Source organism: Cricetulus griseus, unplaced genomic scaffold (genome assembly GCF_003668045.3).
Source record: "Cricetulus griseus strain 17A/GY unplaced genomic scaffold, alternate assembly CriGri-PICRH-1.0 unplaced_scaffold_73, whole genome shotgun sequence".
NCBI classification, from domain to species: Eukaryota; Metazoa; Chordata; class Mammalia; order Rodentia; family Cricetidae; genus Cricetulus; species Cricetulus griseus.
This window is the reverse complement of record NW_023277414.1, coordinates 1-20,986: the sequence shown is the minus strand read 5'-3', so window position 1 is coordinate 20,986 and position 20,986 is coordinate 1. Positions and strand designations below refer to the sequence as shown.

The 20,986-nt window shown below is 49.3% G+C and overlaps 3 protein-coding genes and 1 long non-coding RNA gene across 7 annotated transcripts; 2 read left to right on the top strand and 2 right to left on the bottom strand.

Moving 5' to 3' along the window:
• Nucleotides 1–650: 650 nt before the first annotated feature.
• On the top strand, nucleotides 651–11,912 carry Gal3st4 (galactose-3-O-sulfotransferase 4). Of its 2 annotated transcripts, XM_035453915.1 has the most exons (4): nucleotides 651–658; nucleotides 2,410–2,511; nucleotides 2,701–3,004; nucleotides 10,914–11,912. In XM_035453915.1, exons 1-4 carry the CDS (start codon nucleotides 651–653, stop codon nucleotides 11,910–11,912), a joined length of 1,413 nt encoding a protein of 470 aa, XP_035309806.1. The 2 variants fall into 2 exon arrangements, with proteins under 2 accessions (XP_035309806.1, XP_035309805.1); XM_035453914.1 differs by lacking the exon at nucleotides 651–658 and having other exon boundaries at nucleotides 2,387–2,511.
• On the bottom strand, nucleotides 7,318–13,130 carry LOC103164270. 3 transcript variants are annotated; one of them, XR_003484764.2, is made up of 4 exons: nucleotides 12,970–13,130; nucleotides 12,731–12,832; nucleotides 11,568–11,777; nucleotides 7,318–7,377 (listed from the first exon to the last, which is right to left on the bottom strand). It is a non-coding gene; the product is annotated as an uncharacterized LOC103164270 (long non-coding RNA). The 3 variants fall into 3 exon arrangements; XR_004772670.1 differs by having other exon boundaries at nucleotides 12,996–13,130; XR_004772669.1 differs by lacking the exon at nucleotides 7,318–7,377 and adding an exon at nucleotides 10,703–11,478 and having other exon boundaries at nucleotides 12,731–13,130.
• On the top strand, nucleotides 13,130–17,411 carry LOC113835321 (microtubule-associated protein 11-like). The gene is given in 12 exon segments (XM_027412319.2): nucleotides 13,130–13,540; nucleotides 13,543–13,682; nucleotides 13,933–14,028; nucleotides 14,127–14,256; nucleotides 14,362–14,448; nucleotides 14,593–14,713; nucleotides 14,806–14,953; nucleotides 15,261–15,343; nucleotides 15,429–15,592; nucleotides 16,107–16,261; nucleotides 16,410–16,603; nucleotides 16,699–17,411. Coding segments are annotated over 12 exon segments (1,740 nt in total). The 5' UTR covers nucleotides 13,130–13,272; the 3' UTR covers nucleotides 16,853–17,411.
• Nucleotides 17,412–17,756: 345 nt separating this feature from the next.
• LOC113830749 (ragulator complex protein LAMTOR4) lies at nucleotides 17,757–20,726 on the bottom strand (the record flags this gene model as incomplete). Its single annotated transcript, XM_027412322.1, is given in 3 exon segments — nucleotides 17,757–18,087; nucleotides 18,359–18,476; nucleotides 20,646–20,726. Coding segments are annotated over 3 exon segments (297 nt in total), but the record flags the coding sequence as incomplete, so codon positions are not given.
• Between the last annotated feature and the right edge of the window lie 260 nt (nucleotides 20,727–20,986).

Here is a 20,986-nt window from a genome sequence, read left to right as displayed (position 1 = left end):
CCATATTCTTTGATTTCCCCCCTGGGCATCTGTAACTGGCTCAGTTTCTACCTCTTCTTGCCCCTTGGAGTCTGTTCTCTGGGAGCAAGCAGCCGTAAGGAACATCCCCAGATTTCCCAAGCCTGAGGTCTGAATATCTTAATCTATTAAAAAAGAATTATTGAGATCAAACGGGAATCACATAAGGAAGTACTTGTAAAAGTGCAGAACACCAGGCCTATTTATGTTAACACACCACTGCCTTTGCCTTCAGGGTAAAGGCAGCAATTCTTGGCCGACTTTGGCTATTTTGGTCTGTCTGTCTCTCTCTCTCTCTCATTCCTTTCACCTGAATAAATCTTTTGTTTTGTGGAAAGCTTAAAAAAACAACAACAAAAGATGTAATTGATGCCTACTTGAAAGGAGAGAAATGGCACCCTTCAAAGGCAGGGTAGGTGATCTTTTCCCCAGTGGACTGGTTAAGGGGCAGGGAGGGGAGAGACCCAGAGAAAACGGATCAATGCCCAAGCAAGCAAGCAGCTACTTGGACTGGCGGGACAAAGGGAGGGTGGGGGAGGAGTCTGGGTGCTGAGAAGTTTGTGGGGAAAGTTGATCCGAGGAGTCGGGCGGTGGCTGAGACAGCCCGACCTGATTTTTCGACTGCTCTCCTTATGGCCTGGTGAGTGGCTAGAGAAGCCGAGTCTGGAACCAGTGGAGGGACCTTTGAATTTATGGAAGGAGACTTGAAGGGTTCTCAGAAGACCCTTAACAAAGGGCTGACGACCGATACAGCAGTCGCCAAAGCTGCAGAGGGGACCTTGAGCTGGGATGAGGGTAATGAGAGCTCGAGATGGGTGGGAGGAAATCAAGTGTAGCTGAGGATGGAGGAGGTGCTGCCTGAATTCTGGGGGCTGTGGTGGGGGAGGGAGTTGGGGATAATGCCAGGAGGAGGCGGGCCTCTGGATTCTTTGGCTTAGGGTCACCATGTTAATTAGGGGAAGGGGGCTGTCAAAGCATATTGGAAGGACCTTGATCTTTGATTGCTGGGTGTGATCTGAAAAGATGGAAACTACGCTCCAAGTTGATCAGGGACCTTGGGGCCTAGGAAGGAAAAAAATCAATCTCTCTCTCTCTCTCTCTCTCTCTCTCTCTCTCTCTCTCTCTCTCTCTGCCCCCCGTGTGTGTCTCTCTCATGTGTGTGTTGTTCTCTCTCTCCTGTGTGTGTGTCTGTCTCTCTCTCTCTGCCCCCCGTGTGTGTATGTGTGTGTGTCTGTCTGTCTCTGTCTCTCTCATGTGTGTGTGTCTCTCTCTCCTGTCTCTCTCTTCTGTGTGTGAGTCTCTCTCTGTCTCTCTGTCTCTCTCTCATGTGTGTGTTTCTCTCTCTCTCTCTCTCTCTCTCTCTCTCTCTCTCTCTCTCTCTCTCTCGTGTGTGTATGTGTGAGTCTGCCTGTCTGTCTGTCTCTGTCTGCCTTCCCTATGCACTGGTGGATAGGATGAGGAAGTGGGATGCAGTGCATCTAGGTGCTCTGCCCACATTCCCACCAGTCCCTTTTAGACCTCAGGGTCTACCTTGTGCTTAGTGGGAAACAACCTCGCCAACAGGAACAGAGATTCACATCACTCCTCTTGATCCACCTGCCCCCTTTCCTGCCCTGGGTCACCCAAACTGTTCCTGTATGATCCCCCATTCTCTCCCAAGACTTCCACCTATACTAGTTCCAGAAGGGAGTTTTCTTCATTCCTCTTTGGGATTGGCAGAGGGACTCGGAAGGTAGCCTGGATTGACAATGCCTTGATGGAAAGTTAATCATGAACAAACAGGTTCAAACTCGTGAGGTGTCTGTTTCATTTGAGCTCTGGGTCCTGGCTTTCTCTCCTTCCCTTTTAAATATTCCAAGCTTAGGAGCGGGTACAGTTGAAGAGTTGGGATGGCTGAAGGAAAACCAGGTTGGCAGAACAGGGAGTAGATGCCAGGTCGTCTACAAGGATCTGTCATAAAAAAAAAAAAAAAAAAAAGTGCACACACGAGCACGAGCGCGAGTGCGCGCGTGCGCGCGCACACACACACACACACACACACACACACACACACACACACACACACACACACACACACACACACACAATCTCTGCCTCAGGTCTCATTAGCAGCAGCAAAAGAAAAGGCTCTGCCCATCTCCTCAGACTCTTCTCCCCCGCCCCCCTTTTCCCTTCTAGACGCTGACAGAGGCAAAAATCTGCTAACTCAGGGGGAAGACTCAACCAGGGCTGCCAGCAGGCCTGGGGAATGAGCCCCTGATATCCAAAAGGTACCTTCCACAGCTGCACCACCATCTCCAGCTGTCTCTGCTACCATGGCTCTTGGCCCGAGCTCTGTTCCTGTCTAGTGTCACTTCCCTTGTGACACATGGGTCCTCTGTCTCCTGCCAGGACCATGAGACTCTGGAGGCCCCGGAGCCTGGGGGTGGCTCTGGGAGTCTTTATGACCATCGGATTTGGCCTCCAGCTCTTAGGGGGACCATTCCAGAGGAGGTGAGTCCCCATTCTGTCCTACCTCTCTGACTATACCCCAGCAACCTATTCTTCCTTAATCCACCTGGGGATGTGACTCTAGGGGGTAAACACTTGGGGGGCCCATTCCAACTGTCCATTCATCACAAGGACCTGCTCCACATAATGACAAGGGACAGGGCACTCCCTCCCTTTCCTTTCTCTTTCCAGGTTACCTGTGCTGCAGCTCCGGCAGTCCTGGATCCCTTCATTGGGACCAACCATGAAGTCTTGCCTACCCCGACAGCGGCTTGTGTTCTTGAAGACACACAAGTCTGGGAGCAGTTCTGTGCTCAGTCTCCTTCATCGTTATGGGGACCAGCAAGGGCTACGCTTTGCCCTGCCTGCTCACTACCAGTTTGGCTACCCAAAGCTTTTCCAGGCCTCTAAGGTCAAAGGCTACCACCCCCAGAGTTCAGACACCAAGAAGCCCTTCCATATCCTCTGTCACCACATGAGATTCAACCTGAAAGAGGTGAGGGGGACAGGAGGGTGGGGTCCAATGGGAAAGAAACCTCAGGCTTGTGGTCAAGATCTGTAAGAGAAGGGGTCCACGACTTGGTATGGGGGTTCACCCGCAAGTTGGACCCTCGGACAAAAAAGTGAGATTTTTTTTAAGGTGAGATTTTTCTATTGCTCTTTCTACAGTGTTCTTCCTCTGGGGCAGGTGTTGGGAGCCAGAGTGTTCCCTTCTTCCATATGGGGTCTGTGTGTGGAGGGTGCATATGCTTGTGGAGGCCAGATGTCAATTCCAGATGTGTTTCTCACTCTCCACCTTAGTTCTGGAGACTGGCAGGGTCTTTCACTGAACCTGAAACTTACTGATTCAGATAGACTGGCTGGACCCTCCTGTTTCCATCTCCCTAATGCTGGAGTTATATGTGGAAAAAAAGCACGTTTTGAAACTCATGTCAATTCTGTATTAAGCAATCAACAGAGCATAGAATAGTTGGACATTTTGAAAGTGTGATGGTGTACACCTGTAATTCCAGAACTGGGGAAATTAAGACAGGAGGCGACTGGAGGCCAGACTAGAGATGTAGCCCAGTTGATAGAATGCTTGTCTAGTATGCACAAAGCCCTGGATTCAATTCCAAGCACCACATAAACCAGCTGTGGCAGTGCACACCTATAATCCTGGAACTTGGGAGATGGAGTCAGAAGGATTCAATGTCAAAAAATTAAATTAAAAAAATAGTTGAAGGCCAACTTGAGCTGCATAACCAGACCTCTGACTCAAAAACAAACAACAACAACAACAAAGAAGACCCCAGCTTGGACCCCAAAACAGACTTCCTATGGGAGGAATACACACAGTCTCTCACATGCTTAAACTAGTGAGTGCTTGTCGGAAGAGACAGAAAGCACCCAGACTGGGTGTGGTGGCTCACACTGTAATTCCAGCACACGAGGGATAAGGAGCACCTGGCAGGACAGAGAAAGATTGGTGAGGTGGGCGAGGAACTTAAAAGAAAGATCAGATGGGGTTTTCAAGTAAAGGCTTCCTGCTTTCTCGTGTGTGTGTGTGTGTGTGTGTGTGTGTGTGTGTGTGTGTTTGTCTGTCTGTATTTGATACTGGATCTCATGTAGCTCAGACTAGCTTCAAACTCACTTAGTAGATAAGAATGATCTTGAACTCCTAATGCTCCTGTCTCTATCTCCTGTGTGTTAGGTACAGGTGTGTGAAAATGGAGGGGTCTGTCCCACTTGGTGCCACAACCAATTCTCCCCAAATAAACACACAAATGCTATACTAATTATAAATCTGTTGGCTGATGGCTAGGGCTTCTTATTGGCTAGTGTCTTAATTATTAACCCATTTCTATTAATCTATGTATTTCCACGAGGCTGTGGCCTACCCATAATCTGGCATGTTATTCCTTGGGCAGCATGGTGTCTCTTTTTGCACCTCTCTCCACCCTCTACCCCCCAGCCTTCTCCTGGTCTGTTAGGCCCTCTTATGCTTCCTGCCTGGCTATTGATAATCAGTGTTTTATTCACCAACCAATAAAAGAAACATATATATAAAGACAGCCACCATCATCTCCTCTTTTCTGCCTAAATAAAAAAAGGGGTTTTAACTTTAACATAGTAAGATTATATAAATATATAAAAAGAACAGTTTCCAAGTAAGAAGTATAGTTAACAATATTCAGTCCATTAACATTTGGCAAAATTTAAAGAAAATATTCTATCTTTTATCCTATCTTTGTGGGTCTAAAGTTTTATATGTAACTTATCTTTTATCATAACTAAGGAAAACCATAACAATAACTGTCTTCAACTTTATCAAAGACCTCAGAAGGATAATATGTAAACTCTAGAATTGACAGAGACATCTCACTGCCTGGACAGTCACTCAAAGTTCTTCTGTAATTTTGGGGCATCCATCTTCAGCCTATGGGTCAACAGTGTCTGGCAACTTCTCAACAAAGCAGGAAATTTGAAACTGTCCTGCCAGTATTGGCAGTTTGTCAGTCATTTTTCTCTGTGTCCTGCAGAATGTTTGGCAGACTCTTCCATGAAGCAGTAACCCTGTTGGACTGTCCTATCTTGTTTTGCAAGTTCAGCAGTCACTTTCCCATGGGTCCTTCATGTTCAGCATAAAGTCAAACAGTCCAGGCAAGAGCAGTTTCTTGCCCAAATGGCTAGTTTCACTATATTGAAAGAAATTTCCATTATGAGTTTCTTTGATGCCCATCTTCCTCTCTGATATGATTGGTGTTGCCAGGAGCAGTTGTGTCTCATTGTGGAGAAAAACCCTAATCTGAAGGTTTTTGAAAGGTTTGAGGAATATCTATCCAATTCAAATATATCTCTGTATATCTAGAAAACTTAACTAACATAACTATAATTTTCACTATTATAGGTAACTATATACAATATGTATTTAATTATACATTATATTTTTAAGTGAGCTATATAAACACAACATCTAAACAAGAATAGAAATATATCTATAAAAAGTGACCTTAAATTTGTATCAATAAATCAAAATTCATACCAATACAAAGTATTCATTTCTATATCATATTCCCCTTTTTTTCTTTAGAAGGAGATTGACTGTGATCATTAACTATTTGTAATCAACACTGTTTAAATGAAAATAAACATTTATAAACAATATTTGGGAATTTGGGTGACATTCTCTCCAAACTGCTTCCTGCTGTTGGGGGCGCTGTCAATACCATGGGGATCCTTAGACAACCCAGAAACCTGTCCAAATCCTGACTGTAGTAGTATGAGGCTGCCTTTTCCAAGCTGTTTTGAATGTTGGATCACCTGAGCCACTGACTGTCCAGGCAGCGAGATGTCTCTGTCAGTTCTAGAGTTTATATATTGATCAAACTATATTAGTCTGGAAGGAATCCACAGCTTTTTATTTTCTGTGGAAACAATAACAAAATTACTTTTCCAAAGTAGCATGTCCTTAGACTTAAATTTTGAACTCAAGGCATTTTCAAAATATATAAGTTGGATTAATCTAGCAGCATTTATACTCAAATGTCTTTAAGCAGCTGTTGCTATTTCCTCAGCAGTCAAACAATTGAAAAGCAATGCAATAACTTACAGTATCCAGACTCTTATTTCTTTTACTTTTATTTTTTAGTTTTTTGAGACAGGGTTTTTCTGTGTAATTTTGCCTGCTCTTGAACTCACTCTGGAGACCAGGCTGGCCTTGAAATCACAGAGATCCGCCTACCTCTGCCTCCGGAGTGCTGGGATGAAAGGCATGTGCCACCACACCCAGCTAATCTATTTTTTTAAGGACTTTCTCTGCCTTCTTCACCCCCCCCACCCCAATTCCTAGCCTTCTCCTGGTCTGGCCAATCAGTGTTTTATCCATCAACCAATAAGAGAAACATATATTCAGAAGGACATCCCCCATCAGGTGTGCACAAGCCACTATCAGTTTATACAGTGGTAGGGCTGGAGCCCAGCACTTTGTGAATGCTAGGCAAGAACTCTAAAAAGTGAGCTAGTCCTCCAGCTCAGACATTCTTTGCGGGTTGGGGGGGGATAGTTACCATTATGACACTCACCACTAGCCCAGAATGTCCTAAAACTCATGGCAGTACTTCATCTCAGTCTCTCAGAGTGCTAGAATTACAGGTGTGAGCCACAATGTCCAGTAAACATCAAATATTCTTGGTGGTTTTTGCTTGTTTTAATGAAGTACTGGGGATTGAACCCAGGGATTCCCCAGACATGTTAGGCAAATATTTTACCACTGAGCTATATCCCCAGCCCACACTGGGCATTCTTTGTTTTTTTTTTTAGTTTTTTTTTATTATTATTATTAGTTCAAGTTAGAGAACAAGCTTGTTTCACATGTAAGTCCCTTCTCCCTCTCCCTCCCCTCACCCCCATCCCTCCTCCCCCACCCCCAACCTATCCCCCACCCCATCCACCCACCACTCCCCAGGCAGGGTAGGGCCCTCAACGGGGGCTCTGCAAAGTCCACCAAATCTTCCTGTGCTGGTCCTGGGCCTTCCCCATGTGTCCAGGGCCAGAGTGTATCCCTTCAAGTGGGATGGGCTCTCAAAGTCCCTTCTTACACCAGGGAAAAATACTAATCCACTACCAGAGGCTCCCTGGAATGCAGAGGCCTCCTTATTGGCATCCATGTTCAGGGGTCTGGATCAGTCTTGTACTGGCCTCCCAGACAGCATCAGGGGTCGATGTGCTCTCCCTTGTTCAGGCCAACTGTTCCTGTGGGTTTCTCCAACCTGGTACAGACCCCTTTGCTCTTCATTCCTCCCTCTCTTCAAGCTAAATTCCAGATTTCAGCTCAGTGTATATCTGTGGATGTCTGTCTCTGCTTCCATCAGCCACTGGATGAGGGCTCTAGGATGGCATAAAGAGAAGTCATCAATCTCATTTTAGGGGAAGGGCTTTTAGGTTATCCTCTCCACCATTGCCTGGATTGTCAGATCGTGTCATCCTTGTAGGTCTCTGGAGATCTCCATAGTTTCAGATCTCTTCTCAGACCTATAGTGGCTCCCTCTAATATGGTATCTCTCATCCTACTCTCTCTCCTCTATTCTTCCCCCAACTGAATATTTCTGCTCCTCCATTTCCTCTCCTCTACTCCTCTTCTCTTGCTCTTATTGTGGCAGCTCCCTCTCCCCCACCCCCATGCTCCCAATTAGCTCACACTGGGCATTCTTAGAGGAAGCAACCCATCACAAAGACACGATGATGCATGTGTGGCACACGTGTGTATCAGGAGAGTGTGTGAAGGAGCCTGAGATATGGTAGGTACTTGGTGAATGTGGTGATCATGAAGGCTTACCTCTCAGCCATTACAGGGATTTAGTTCAGTGACTCTGGTCATTGGCCACTGCTGTATAATGAGGGGCCACTGTGAAGAGTGGGCCAATGACCACACGCTTCCCGATACACTAATACAGACTTATACCTGAAGAGACAAAGCTTCTGATAACATCAGTAAAGTGCCAAAGCCACACAAGTTACAAATGGTAGAGCTGGGAAAACTTATTTTTGATGCCAGGGACAGTTACTACCTTCTGCTTTCCAAAAAACCAGAGTTCAAAGGCTTTGCCCTCTGGGCATTGCCCATATTAATGAAGAAATTTTTTAAAAAAAAATCAGTTAAGGAAAGGCTTAATAAAAAAAAATAACAAAAACCCTTCATGTGTAGGATGTGTGTGTCCATAACTGTGACACAGGGTAGTGTGTGCCATGGTGAGTGTGGGGCAGTCAGAGGACAACCTTGTGTTAGTTCTTGCCTTTCACCTCATTTGAGATGGTCTTTTTTGCCCTTTGTGGCTATGTACTCCAGGCTAACTGGTCTGTGGGCTTCTGGGGACTCACCTGTCTCCACCTCCCATCTCACCCTTGGAGATTACTGAGGCAACTTACTACATCTAACTTTATTTACATGGGTCACGGGGATCCAAACCCAGGTCCTCATACTTGCACAGCACTTTACCCACTGAGCCATCTCTCCAGCCTATCATAGCTCCTTTAGAAAAATATTTGTGTTTCCTTTTTTTCCTCAGTAAACTTTCAGTCTGTTCCATGTCCTCGCTCTTAAATCTTCACTCAATGAAATGTGAGTGGCCATTTGTTCTCTGGTTGTCTCCTGCAGAGTTGAGGAACGGATTGGAGTTTGCGGAATGACATTTCTTGACAATATGAGAAATATAACCATTTGTTCTCTTTTGGGAGGATGCCTTGTTGCTGATTTGGGGGCTTGTACATATAGTTTCCAGATGCATAGCAGAACACCTTAAATTCCAAATAAGTTCCTATTATCATTTTGGAGATTGACCCAAACTTATTTATTTTATTCATCTGAAGATTTATTTATTTGTGTGTGTGAGACAGACAATGTGTGTCTATGCATGTACAAAAGAGTAGCAGGGGATTCTCAGGTATCATTCTGTATGTTCCTTTGAGGCAGGATCCCTCCCTGAACATGAGGCTAGGTTCTCAGCTAGGCTGGAAGCCAGCAAGCCCCAGTGATACTCCTGTCTCTGCCCCCACTGGAGGTAGGTTTACAGGCATATGTAGAGATACCTGGCTCATTATATGGTTGCTGGGATCTGAACACTAGTTCCTGAAGTTGCAGCATATAAAGATCTTAACCAGTGAACCATCTGTCCAGCCCCTGATCCTAATTTTAAAAACTCCCTGAAGAACAGACTTATTACCAACGGCCACTGTGATAGAGGGAAGGTTAGATTCCACGATAAAAGTCATTATCAGGGAGGAAACCTTCAGGGGGTGGGAACTATTAACATAACATGTCAATCTGTCAGCTGGGCCATGTTACAGCACAACTCAGCCTGATTCTCAAGGTACCTGGTGAGTAATAGACACACACATCCCAGACTTTAGTCCTACCCATTTTCCAGCACAGCTCCACCCCCAGTGCCCTACTTCAGGAGTGTCTTTTGTTCTCTAAGCTCTTTAGGAGCCCCAGAAGTGCCTCATGCATCAGTCATCTTGGACTGGCCTGAGGATACAACCCTGTCCCTGATGTCTCCCTCCTCCCACCCTGAGAGGCCTCAAAGCCAGTTGCTTTCTTGAAGCTGTGACCAAGAGTCCCAGAAAAAGGCATTTCACAAGTGTGTGTGTGTGTGTGTGTGTGTGTGTGTGTGTGTGTGTGTTGCACGAGCACCGGGCCATGTTGGCCCCTGTCTATAATTACAATGCTCATGCTGGGCCAGTAGTGGTGCTGCACACCTTTAATCCCAGCACTCTGGAGGCAGAGGCAGTCGGATCTCTGTGAGTTTGAGGCCAGCCTGGTCTCCAGAGTGAGTGCCAGGACAGGCTCCAAAGCTACACAGAGAAACCCTGTTTCAAAACAAACAAAAAGAAAAAACCAATGCTCGGGTGGCAGGAGTTCAAGATCACCTGGACTGCGTGTGACTCTGTCTCAAAAAGGGGTAGGGCTGGGGAGACAGAGTAAAATGCTTACTATGTAAGCCTGAGTGTGACTCCCAGAGCCCATGTAAGAAAGCTGGGCATGGTAGCAAGCTCTTGTGTTCTCAGCACTGAGGAGGCAGAAACAGGTGAATCCCTGGGGCTCCCTGACTAGCCTTCCTTGCCTAGTTGATCTCTTGCTCAGGCCAGTGAGAGATCCTGTCTTGAAAACAAAGGTGGAGCCAGGCAATGGTGGCACTCGCCTTTAATCCCAGCACTCAGAGGCAGGCAGATCTTTGTGAATTCGAGACCAGCCTGGTCTACAGAGCGAGTTCCAGGACAGCCTCCAAAGCCACAGAGAAACCCTGCCTTGAAAAACAAAAGAAAGAAAGAAAGAAAACAAAGGTGGATGGTGCCTGAGGAAATAAGCCCCTGCCCCAGTCCACATGCACAAGTGCACACACATGAACACTCACACATATGCACACACAAAAAATGAATACAAATAATTTTTGTTGTGGGAGTAAACACAAAGTCTGGTTCTTAGAGGTTTTAGGTGTGTGCCTGCCAGCTCCCAGGGTTTTACCTGTCTCTACCTCCTTGGCACAGGGTGAGCACCCCTGTGCCTTTTATGTACAAACAGTGAGTATGGACTTGGGTCCTCACGCTTGTGTGGCAAACACTATTGACTGAGCCATTCCCTCAACCCAAGCTTTGAGAGTATTTGTGAACTAAAGAGGACACAAAGATCCAAGGAGACAATGATCTAGAACTTGTCTGACCAGCTGCTACCTTGTGTATTTATCTGTCACCTGGAGACCCCTGACTACTTCCCTTTTGCAGACAAGCAAATTGAGTCTCAGAGGTGTTACATACTTTTCCCCCCAAGATCACCCAGCACGTTAGGGAAGCTAAGTGTTGTGAGGGCTCACCAGAGCCTTAGTTTGTCCTTGTTCTCTCCTTAGTCAAGCTTTCTTTCTCCTCCGAAGGTACTTCAGGTCATGCCTTCTGACAGCTTCTTCTTCTCCATTGTCCGAGACCCAGCGGCTCTAGCCCGCTCTGCCTTCTCCTATTATAAGTCAACCTCATCGGCCTTCCGAAAGGCACCGTCTTTGGCTGCCTTCCTGTCCAATCCTCAAGCCTTCTACAGACCCGGGGGCCGTGGCAACCACTATGCCCGAAACTTACTTTGGTTCGACTTTGGTTTGCCCTTCCCCCCAGAGAGAAGAGTGAGTTCTCATCTACCCAGAGACCCCAACCCCCTCCAGTTACATATTGTGCCTTCTGGTGCTGGCCTTGGAACTCTTTTCCAGCCTATGAGCACAGTTGCTAATAATAATGCACAGCCAGCCAGCTTTGCCTCTTCAGATTTTGGGCCCTCATCTTTTATCCAGTGGGGTCTGGCCTGGTTGGATTCTGTCTTTGACTTGGTCATGGTGGCTGAATACTTTGACGAGTCATTGGTTCTGTTGGCAGATGCCCTTTGCTGGGGTCTGGATGATGTGGTGGGCTTTATGCACAATGCTCAGGCCAGAAGTGAGCAGAGGCTCAGTGCTGCCAATAAGAGTGTGGCGAATGAAGAGCAGCAGCTGACTGCACGGGCCCGAGCTTGGAATAATCTAGACTGGGCTCTTTATACTCACTTCAACCGTAGTCTGTGGGCACGGATAGAACAATATGGCCATAGTCGGCTGCAACGTGCTGTGGCTGAGATCCGGGCTCGAAGAGAAGCTCTGGCTAAACGTTGCCTGATGGGAGGTGAGGCTTTAGACCCCAAATACATCACGGATGTAAGGCTTCGTCCTTTCCAGTTCGGTTCAGCTAAGGTTTTGGGCTATGTACTCCAGAGTGGACTGAGCCAGAAAGAACAAGAGGAATGTGAGCGCTTGGCTACCCCTGAGCTACAGTACAAAGACAAACTTGATGCCAAGCAGTTTTCCCCTACAGTCTCCCTGCCTCTCAAGACATCAAGGACACTGCCCCCATAGGTATTGGATTACAAATTAGGACACAGGATGAGTCTTCCTTCCCTCTGAAGGAATAGGAAGTTTGCTCTAAGGTGAGGCTGGGGTTGTCTGGCCTTTCTGAAGGAATTCCAGCAACATTTGCCCCCCACCCCCTCCCTTTTGTCTCTTCAAGTCTCAAAACAAGGTTCATGTAGCAGTTCCCCCAAAGCCCCCTGGAGGGGTAAAAGAGTGAGCCAGAGAAAGTTTAGGATATGATATACCCATTTCTCTATGAAATATTTGTTGTGGAGCTGTGTTGATTTCACTGTGAAAATATTTGTTGGATGAATAAATGCTATGAAACGTTTACTTATTTTTTTTTTAAAAAAATGATTAGATTTATTTTCTTCTGAACCAGTGCTTTGCTTGCATGGGGAAATGTGCACCACACACATGCCTGAACTGGAGTCACCAATGACTGTGAGCCACATGTGGATGATGGGACCCAAATCCTGGTCCTCTGCTCTTAACCTCAGAGCCATCTCTCCAGCTCCCGGTGGTTTGTTTCATGTAGGGCTTTCAACGGGGAAGGGATGTAGGATCTTTTGTTGGATAGAAATTGGACTGTAAAGGGTTCTTTCTTTTCTTTTAATATTTCTTCAAGGCAGGGAATACAGCCCATGATAAAACGACTGACTAGCATAAGGCTAAGGTTCAGGTATGCCAGGAACACATACACACCACCACCACCAAAAACAACCACCACAACAGAATACAAGAAAAAGACGGGGGGGGGGCAGCTCAGTTGGTAGAGTGCTTGCCTAGCATGCACGGTGTAAGTCAGACCTGACGGCTCGTACCTGTAATGTCAGCACTCCGGAGAATGGAGCCAAGAGAATCAAAAATTTGAATTCGTCCTCAGCCAGATAGGGAGTTTAAGGCAGCTTCGGCTACAGGAAACCCTGTCATAAAAGGAAAGAAGAGTGGAGGAGAGGGGGTAACAGAAAGAGGAAATTAGGGAAGAGAGTAAGGGAGAGAGAGAAAAGAGGAAAAAAGAAGGGAGGGAGACGGAAGAGAGGCAAACAAAAATTAATTCTACCCAAAGAAGCCTGTCCAGTCACCTACAGACTCCTCAGCAGCCTGCATCCACGACCCCCATCCCCGTGCCCCAGCGGTGCGACCTCGGTGGCCAAGCCCCTTTCCTTCCGCTTCCGGCCTTTCTCCAGTCATTCAGCCCTGCACCCCAGTTCCGGCGCCGCCGGGCCTGGGTTCCGGGTTCGTCTCCCTGGTTTCCGGGCCGGGCTGGAGTCTCCCGCTGCCGGGCGGACTCGCGGGCCGAGCCCCCGCCGTCCCCTGGCTCCCCACCGGCCCGGTCTCGGTTGGCGTCGCCTTCCCCCGCCCGATGGAGTCCCAGTGCGATTACTCGATGTATTTCCCGGCCGTGCCGCTGCCGCCACGCGCCGAGCTGGCTGGGGACCCGGGCCGGTACCGGACGCTGCCCCGGCGCAACCATCTGTACTTGGGGGAGACAGTCCGCTTCCTGCTGGTGCTGCGCTGCAGGGGCGGCGCGGGGCCCGGCGCCGGGGCAGGCGCGGGCTTGGCATCCCGAGGGACCTGGACCGAGCTGGCCACTGCCCTGGCCGCCCTGGCCTCGGTCAGCGCCGGAGGGGGGCCGCCGGGGGCGGCGGCGCCGGCGACCCGGACGCCGAGCCCCCGGGGGGAGGGGACCCAGGGGGCGGGGGCTTGTTTCGAGGCTGCAGCCCCCTTCTCACCCACGGCCCGGGCCCTGCTACCTCAGGGGGAGCGACCACGGTGAGGATCTCTGGGTGACGGCTGGGGGAGGGATTCCTGGGGCAACAGAGGCAGTTTGGGGCATGGACTCTGTAGGGACCTGACGCAGGAGTCAGATGACAGCATTGTCCTGCCTTGAAGAGGGACCTAGGACAGGAGGCAGATGACCGCAAGGGGAGGGCACGAAGACTCGCCCTGCCTTGCAGAGAGGTTGAAGGATCCCGCATCTTCGATACCCTCCTGACTTCTTCACCCCTTTCGCAACCCCTAGCTGCCTGTGGAAGAACCGATCGTGTCCACAGATGAGGTCATTTTCCCACTCACTGTTTCACTGGACAGACTGCCCCCAGGGACACCCAAGGCCAAGGTGGGATGACAAACCTGGAGCTGTTGCCCTATAATTCAGACGGCATTTTAAGACCCATCTATCAGTCCTGATCATGGTCCGATGACTCCTGTACCTAGATTGTAGTGACCGTGTGGAAGCGGGAGGTCGAGGCACCAGAAGTCAGGGATCAAGGCTACCTGCGCTTGCTACAGACTCGATCTCCTGGGGAGACTTTCCGTGTTGAACAGAGCGCCTTCAAGGCCCAAGGTGGGGGAGAGCTGGAGCTTGGAGGAGAGGTAGCTGAGAGGGGCCACAGTGGAAGGGAGGAACTGTGAGGTAGAGGTCTGATTTCTTGTCTCATCCCCTCTGCAGTGAGCACCTTGCTGACGCTGCTTCCCCCTCCAGTTCTGAAATGCCGGCAGTTCACTGTGGCTGGAAAACACTTGACTGTGCTCAAGGGTGAGCAGATCTGCTGGCTCATGGCTTGAGTAGCAGCAAGGGGGTGGACTGGAGGGCTGTGATGGGTCCATTCTTCTAGGTAAAGGTGGGCTTGGGGGTGAGGGGTGTCTCACTACTCTGAATTGGGCTGGTTCTCCCACACAGTGCTGAACAGCTCTTCCCAGGAAGAGATCTCCATCTGGGATATCCGAATCCTCCCCAACTTCAATGCCAGTTATCTACCTGTCATGCCTGATGGCTCTGTACTTCTGGTGGACAACGTCTGGTGAGGTCCTGGGGAAGGACAGGGCTGTTGAGTGGTGGCGACAGAGATGGGACATGCAAGCCCATGCAGTGCCTTCCTTTCTTCTGAACTAGTCACCAGTCTGGGGAAGTCTCCATGGGCTCCTTCTGTCGGCTTCCTGGTACCTCTGGCTACTTCCCTTGTCCACTTAGTGCCCTGGAGGAACACAACTTCCTGTTTCAGCTGAGAGGGGGGGAGCAGCCCCCTCCTGGGGCCAAGGAGGTGAGCTGGCGTGTTCACGGTGATGAGAATGGTGGGAACTGGAGATGCAGTTCAGTTTAGAGTGCTTGTCTATGGAACACAGAATCGTGGGTTCTGCTGTCAGCATTGCAAGACTCAGATGTAATGGCATGTGCATGCTGCGATCCCTGTACTTGGGAGGATTGGAGGAGGCTCAGAAGTTCAAGGTCATCCCCAGCTGCAGAAGGAGTTGGGAGACAGTCTCAAAGAAAAGACAATGGAAGGGAAAGGCTATGGGCTTGAGAGAAGAAAACTGAACATGGGAAGTCTCCCTTTGTCCTGTGTGCAGGGTCTTGAAGTCCCCTTGATTGCCGTGGTTCAGTGGTCCACCCCCAAACTACCCTTCACCCAGAGCATCTACACCCACTACCGGTGAGTGTGTGGAGACCCACCGGGCACTTTTTCTGCTCACCTCTGCCTAACACACACACCCAGCTTCCTCTTCCACTGCTCCTAGCCTGCCCAGTGTCCGCCTAGACCGCCCCTGCTTTGTGATGACTGCTTCTTGTGAATCCCCTGTTCGGACCTACGAGCGGTTCACTGTCACCTACACGCTGCTCAACAACCTCCAAGACTTCCTTGCTGTGAGGCTTGTGTGGACCCCGGAACACGCACAGGCTGGTGGGTCCCTTGGGAGGGTCAGGTAAAGGAAGATTTAGGATAGCCAGAACAGTTCAAAGTGGCATCAGCCCCACCTCAGTGGGTGACTGCAGTACCCGGATGGCTGTGCTGAGTACCTGGCTAGTCATCCAGGGTCACAGATGGGGAGTTGAGATAGGCAATGGGCAGAGACACCGGATCTGTGCTTTCTGGTCCAAATTGTTACCCACTCATTGCCCAGCTGTGTGACTTTGGTAAGTTAATTCATCTCTCTGGGCTTCTATCCTCTCTAAAACTGAGGAAATAACATCTCATGGCTTTTTATGCGTATTAACGAGTTAGTGCACAATGTCGGTTAGAACAGACCCCAGCACACAGCATTAACTACCCCTGTCTATAACCCTCAGCAAAACATAACATTGACTCAGTTCACTCCACGGAGCACCATGTGAATTAAACACCTCCATGTTGGTAAAGACCTGTGGGAGCTGAGGAAAGCTGTCTAGTGTTCATGGATACCTGTTTCTGTCCCCAGGAAAGCAACTGTGTGAGGAAGAACGACGGGCTATGCAGGCAGCCCTAGATTCCATCGTCTGCCACACACCTCTCAATAACCTCGGCTTCTCCCGGAAAGGCAGTGCACTTACCTTCAGTGTGGCCTTCCAGGCCCTGAGGACGGGGCTCTTTGAGGTGGGCCCAGTGTTGGGTGGAACAGTTGGGGCTTCCTAGCTTCTAGAGGGGAAACAAATGTCTTGGGTAGCACTAAAGGCTGGGCACAGGGAAGCTGGAAGCCCAGTCCAACTTGGGTCTGTGTGAAGGTCTGCATCTTTCTACCCAGCTGAGCCAGCACATGAAACTGAAGCTCCAGTTCACTGCCAGTGTGTCCCACCCTCCACCTGAGGCCCGGCCCCTGTCTCGCAAGAGTAGCCCCAGCAGCCCTGCTGTCCGGGACCTGGTGGAGAGGCACCAGGCCAGCCTAGGCCGCTCTCAGTCCTTCTCCCACCAACAGCCTTCCCGTAGCCACCTCATGAGGTAAGGACCTGGACTGGTGTCAGTGTGACCAACAGGGGTGCTGGGAGGGATGCTGCACCCCCCCCCCAGAGCCCACAGTCTCTGTCTTCTCCCAGGTCTGGCAGTGTGATGGAACGCAGGGCCATCACACCCCCTGTGGCCTCCCCTGTGGGTCGTCCCCTCTACTTGCCCCCGGACAAGGCTGTGCTTTCTCTAGACAAGATTGCCAAGCGCGAGTGTAAAGTCCTGGTGGTAGAACCCGTCAAGTAGCACCAATCTGCTTGCTCAGCTCTGTACACTCCAGAAACCCTAAGCCCCCGGAGGGCTCCTTGTTCCTAGGCTGTGCCTCCCACTGTAGGCAGAGAGGCCATGCAGGGCTGCCTGTCTGTGTCTGCTGGTGAGAGATGAGGGCAGAAGCTGTGAAACGGCTCGGCCAACAGTAGTCCCTGAGTTCCCGTGGGGGGGCTGGCCCCACCCCAGCAGGGCAAGGGCTGCAGGCGCCCCCTTGCCCCATCCTTTACCTTGTCCCGAGTTTACAGTGTATTTCATTCCTGTTCAATCCTCTCTGCCTCTGAAGTCCCCTTCCACCCACCCACAGGGCTGAGATTAGAGGGTGGTAGTGGTAAAGGGACCCCGACAATGACTCACTCTCCTGTCTCAGGGGTTGGGGACATAGCTAGGTGGCCTCTTTCTGCCCCTCATGTTTACGTTGGCAGCCTAAAGCACTTTAAGTTCTGTTTTCTTGGGTTTTGTTTTTTTGTCTGTTCCTGTAACTTATTCTCTGACTACATCATCCACCTGAAATAAAAGTATTAAAAGCTGTTCAGGAGGGAGTATGAATACTGTCTATGTGTTGACCACAGGGGAGACCGCCTTCAGTATACAAATAGTTGCCTTCTTATCCACTTTGGTTTTTTTGAAACGCCCTAGATTGGCCTTGAAACTACTATGCAGCCCCCCAGGCTGTCTGACACTTGCTGCTCCTGACTTGCATCTCAAGTGCTAGGATGACAGATGTGCACCACACCTGTCTCCAGTTCGAAGTTGTATGATGCCTGGTGGTGGTCTTGTCGCACTGATGGACTGAGAGGTATGGCTGTCTCCATAAACGGTGGAAGACAGGCACACAGTGTGACCTCAGACCCACCCAAACAAAGCATCCTATGCACACATCTTGAGCCCTACAAGGGTTGGTCTGCTGTTTATTATGCAGAAGGGCAGAAAGGAGGGGATCCTCTTGCCATAGTTTCCCTTAGCATAGAAATCGCTAAGCCTTTGTGCCTTGAGTGGGGGTGAGGAGGTAGCAAGCACAGGCCCAGTTCCAGCAGCGAGAAAGGTCTAGAGGACTGTGTCCTCTGTCACAGGCCCTAGCGACAGACCACTTCTCCAGCCAGTGCCTTCTGCAGCTCAGACATCAATAGGTTCCCGGCCTCGGTTCTGCCTCTTCACCACAAATACCCTCTGTCCAGACACAGTCACTAGCAGCGTGTGTTCACCAAAGACCACTGGAAAGGGAAGGAAGCAAAGTTAGTGTGTGCAGTGGCCTCCATGGGGTCACAGCAAAATTGGCTGGGATGGGACAAAGTAATTATGCAGTTCACAGGGGAGAGGTGGCCGTGAAAACCCTTTCTCATCCTTATTACTGAAGGTAGCAGTTGAACCAGGGACCCCAGGAGGAATTGAGAGTCAGTGGGACGGTGGCAGATATTCCTTCCCTAAGCAGAGAAGCCTGTAGAAGCAACCCTCCCCATACCTCCACCAAAAGCAGGAGCTCACCAGACAGGCGCTTGAAAGGGACGTTTGTGCCATGGTGCAGCCGGAAGCCACAGGCTGTGCTGACCAGCTCTGAGATGGTACTGGCTGCCTGCTCATCGTTCTCAAGGTCCCCAGATGACTGCATGTGGATGGAGGAGGGTAGGGGCAAAAAGTAAGAGCCTAGAGTTTGGAACAAACTCAAGGCACAGGCCATCAGGCTCCCATACCCATTAGACCTCCCATAGTCCTAAGTTGCCTGCATTGGAAAAATTCTACCCAAAGCTTCTTTATGACGGTGTTGCCTTCCCTTTTGCCATCCTGTTCCTTGTCCTGAAATACCAACTTTTACTTGTAACTCTACTGCTATCAATGCTGTGAATCAAATTTGGGAGTGTTCATTAAATGATCTACCATACCCCCAGCCTCTCTAAGCAGGTGCTCTACCACTGAGCCACACCACTAACCCTTCACCTAGGATTCCTGGCAGATGTCCCAACTCTGAGCTAACTGCCCAGTCTTTAGAGGCTCCACCTGTTCCCAGTCTTCCCACTTGTTGTCCTGTCTGTACGCTATGAAGCAGAAACACCCACTTTATCTTGAAGCTTTCCCTCAGGCTACTCCTGGGATAAATGATAGGACAGTAGTCCAGACTGCCTCAATTTTCTCTTCCCACAACCTCTAAGTGGGTCCATTAACTAGGCTTAGTTCTTTTTGCTCTCAGTTTCCCCATCTGTATATTGGGGTGAACAGGACCTATTTTATGTATGGGCTTGTGAAGGTTTCATGAGAAAACATTGAGAGCATTATGTACCCCATAATAAATGTTGTATGTAAGTTTATCAGTCCACCTTAAACTCAGTATCTACAGCCAGGCCATCAAATTTTCCCTTAGCCACCTCCTTGGTCAGATTCCTTTCTTGAGTTCTTATTTATTCAGGCACCATAGTATTTTTCTGGTCTTCCCAGTTCAAAGTCTTACTGGATGAGTAATGTACCTGCAAAAGTGCTTTCATCTAGTTACTACCAACACATATTAACACCTCTAAGATGTATTCTCTGGGCTGTGGAGATGGCTTAGTGAATAAGAACACTTGCTGTACAAGCAAGAGGACCTGAGTTCAAATCCCCAGTCAGGCATGGCCACACTTGTAACCCCAGCAGTATACAGGCACAGACAGGTTGATTGCTGGGGCTTGCTCAGGGCTGCCAGCCTAGCTCCAGGTTTGAGAAATAAGGCAGAGAGTGCTAAGAGCAGGACTCCAATGCTCTGTACCGGCCTCAGCACATGAATAGGCACACATGTCTGTGCACTTGTGCAGACACACACTAAAAGACAGATACTGTGTTCTGTCCGTGTTCCTTATTGCTACCAGTCTACTTTCCTACCTAGATGACACTCCTGGAACAGTCTTGTAAAACCACTTGAGTGAGTCATGTTTTATTTAAATAACTCAAGATTCATCTAAAGATGTCAACGCTAGCCATAGGAAGTCCTTCACTGTAAGGTTCTTACCACACCATTCTTTCTGCTCAAACCATTTCAACAGAAAGCCACAACTAATCCAGACAGGGCCAGACACACTCAAGCAATTATGTCGAGGGTTCCAAGCCCTAAGTATGCTTTTCCTCCTTCACGGCCTTCTGCCCCTTGCAGCTCAGCTCAATTCCTGCCTCTAAAGGATTCTTGCCATAAAAAAAAACCAAAAAAAAAAAAAACAAAAGTTCTAGGGGTAGGTGAAATGGTTCAGAGCATAAAAGTGCTTGCCTCAATGCCTGAAGACCTGAGTTCAAGCTTCAGAATCCACATGTTGGAAGCAGAACTCACTCCTTGAAGGTTGTCCTCTGACACCCACCGGCTGTGGCACCCATATGCGACCCCATGTGAGTTTTAAAGATATACTGAATAAAAACATACTACCAAGTGATTAGTTAACAGCAAACTAATTGTATGACTTTAGAAAAGTTGGTAAAAAATGTTTTGAGGCAAGGTTACATGTAGCCAAGGATTACCCTGAACTTCAGCCTGTCTTCACCTTCCAAGGTTTTGTGCGTGCTAAGCAAATTAACTCTCTCCACTGAGCTACACACCCAGCTAGCCCTTTGGTAACAAACCTCTTTTATACCATAAAACAAGAGACTTGGATTCCAGACACTAATTACTCAAGCAGGGAGCCAGACAGAGGACAAAAATAGACCACTGGGACAAACTGGGCAATATGTGAAGGGATTTCTGGCTGTGTATCCCAAAAGGACAACCCCCCGTCCCACCCCGAGCCGTGCGCGCACGCCTCGCTTTCCCACAACGCACCGCCAGTACGGCACCTTCGCTCAGCACCAGGTAGCCAAGCTGGTCTGGGATTCGCTCCAGCCCCTGGGTCAGTGCGGAAGTCTAGTGGGTAAAGAGGCAAGGGGTGAGACGCGTGACAGCCTTGCAGACCCATCCTCCTCCGGGATATGGCCCTTCTACACCCCCCAAGCGGCTTGTAACACTGCGTCCCCACCCGCGGTCATACTGGACCCCGAGCTCTTCCACTTGGCTCGTAGGAGACCCAGGAGGCCTTCCTAGCCCCCTAGTCCCTCCTCGGGGCCCTTCTCGCTCCAGATCCTTGTGCTCCACCCCTTGTGCCATCTAGGCTATTCCCCAGCCGG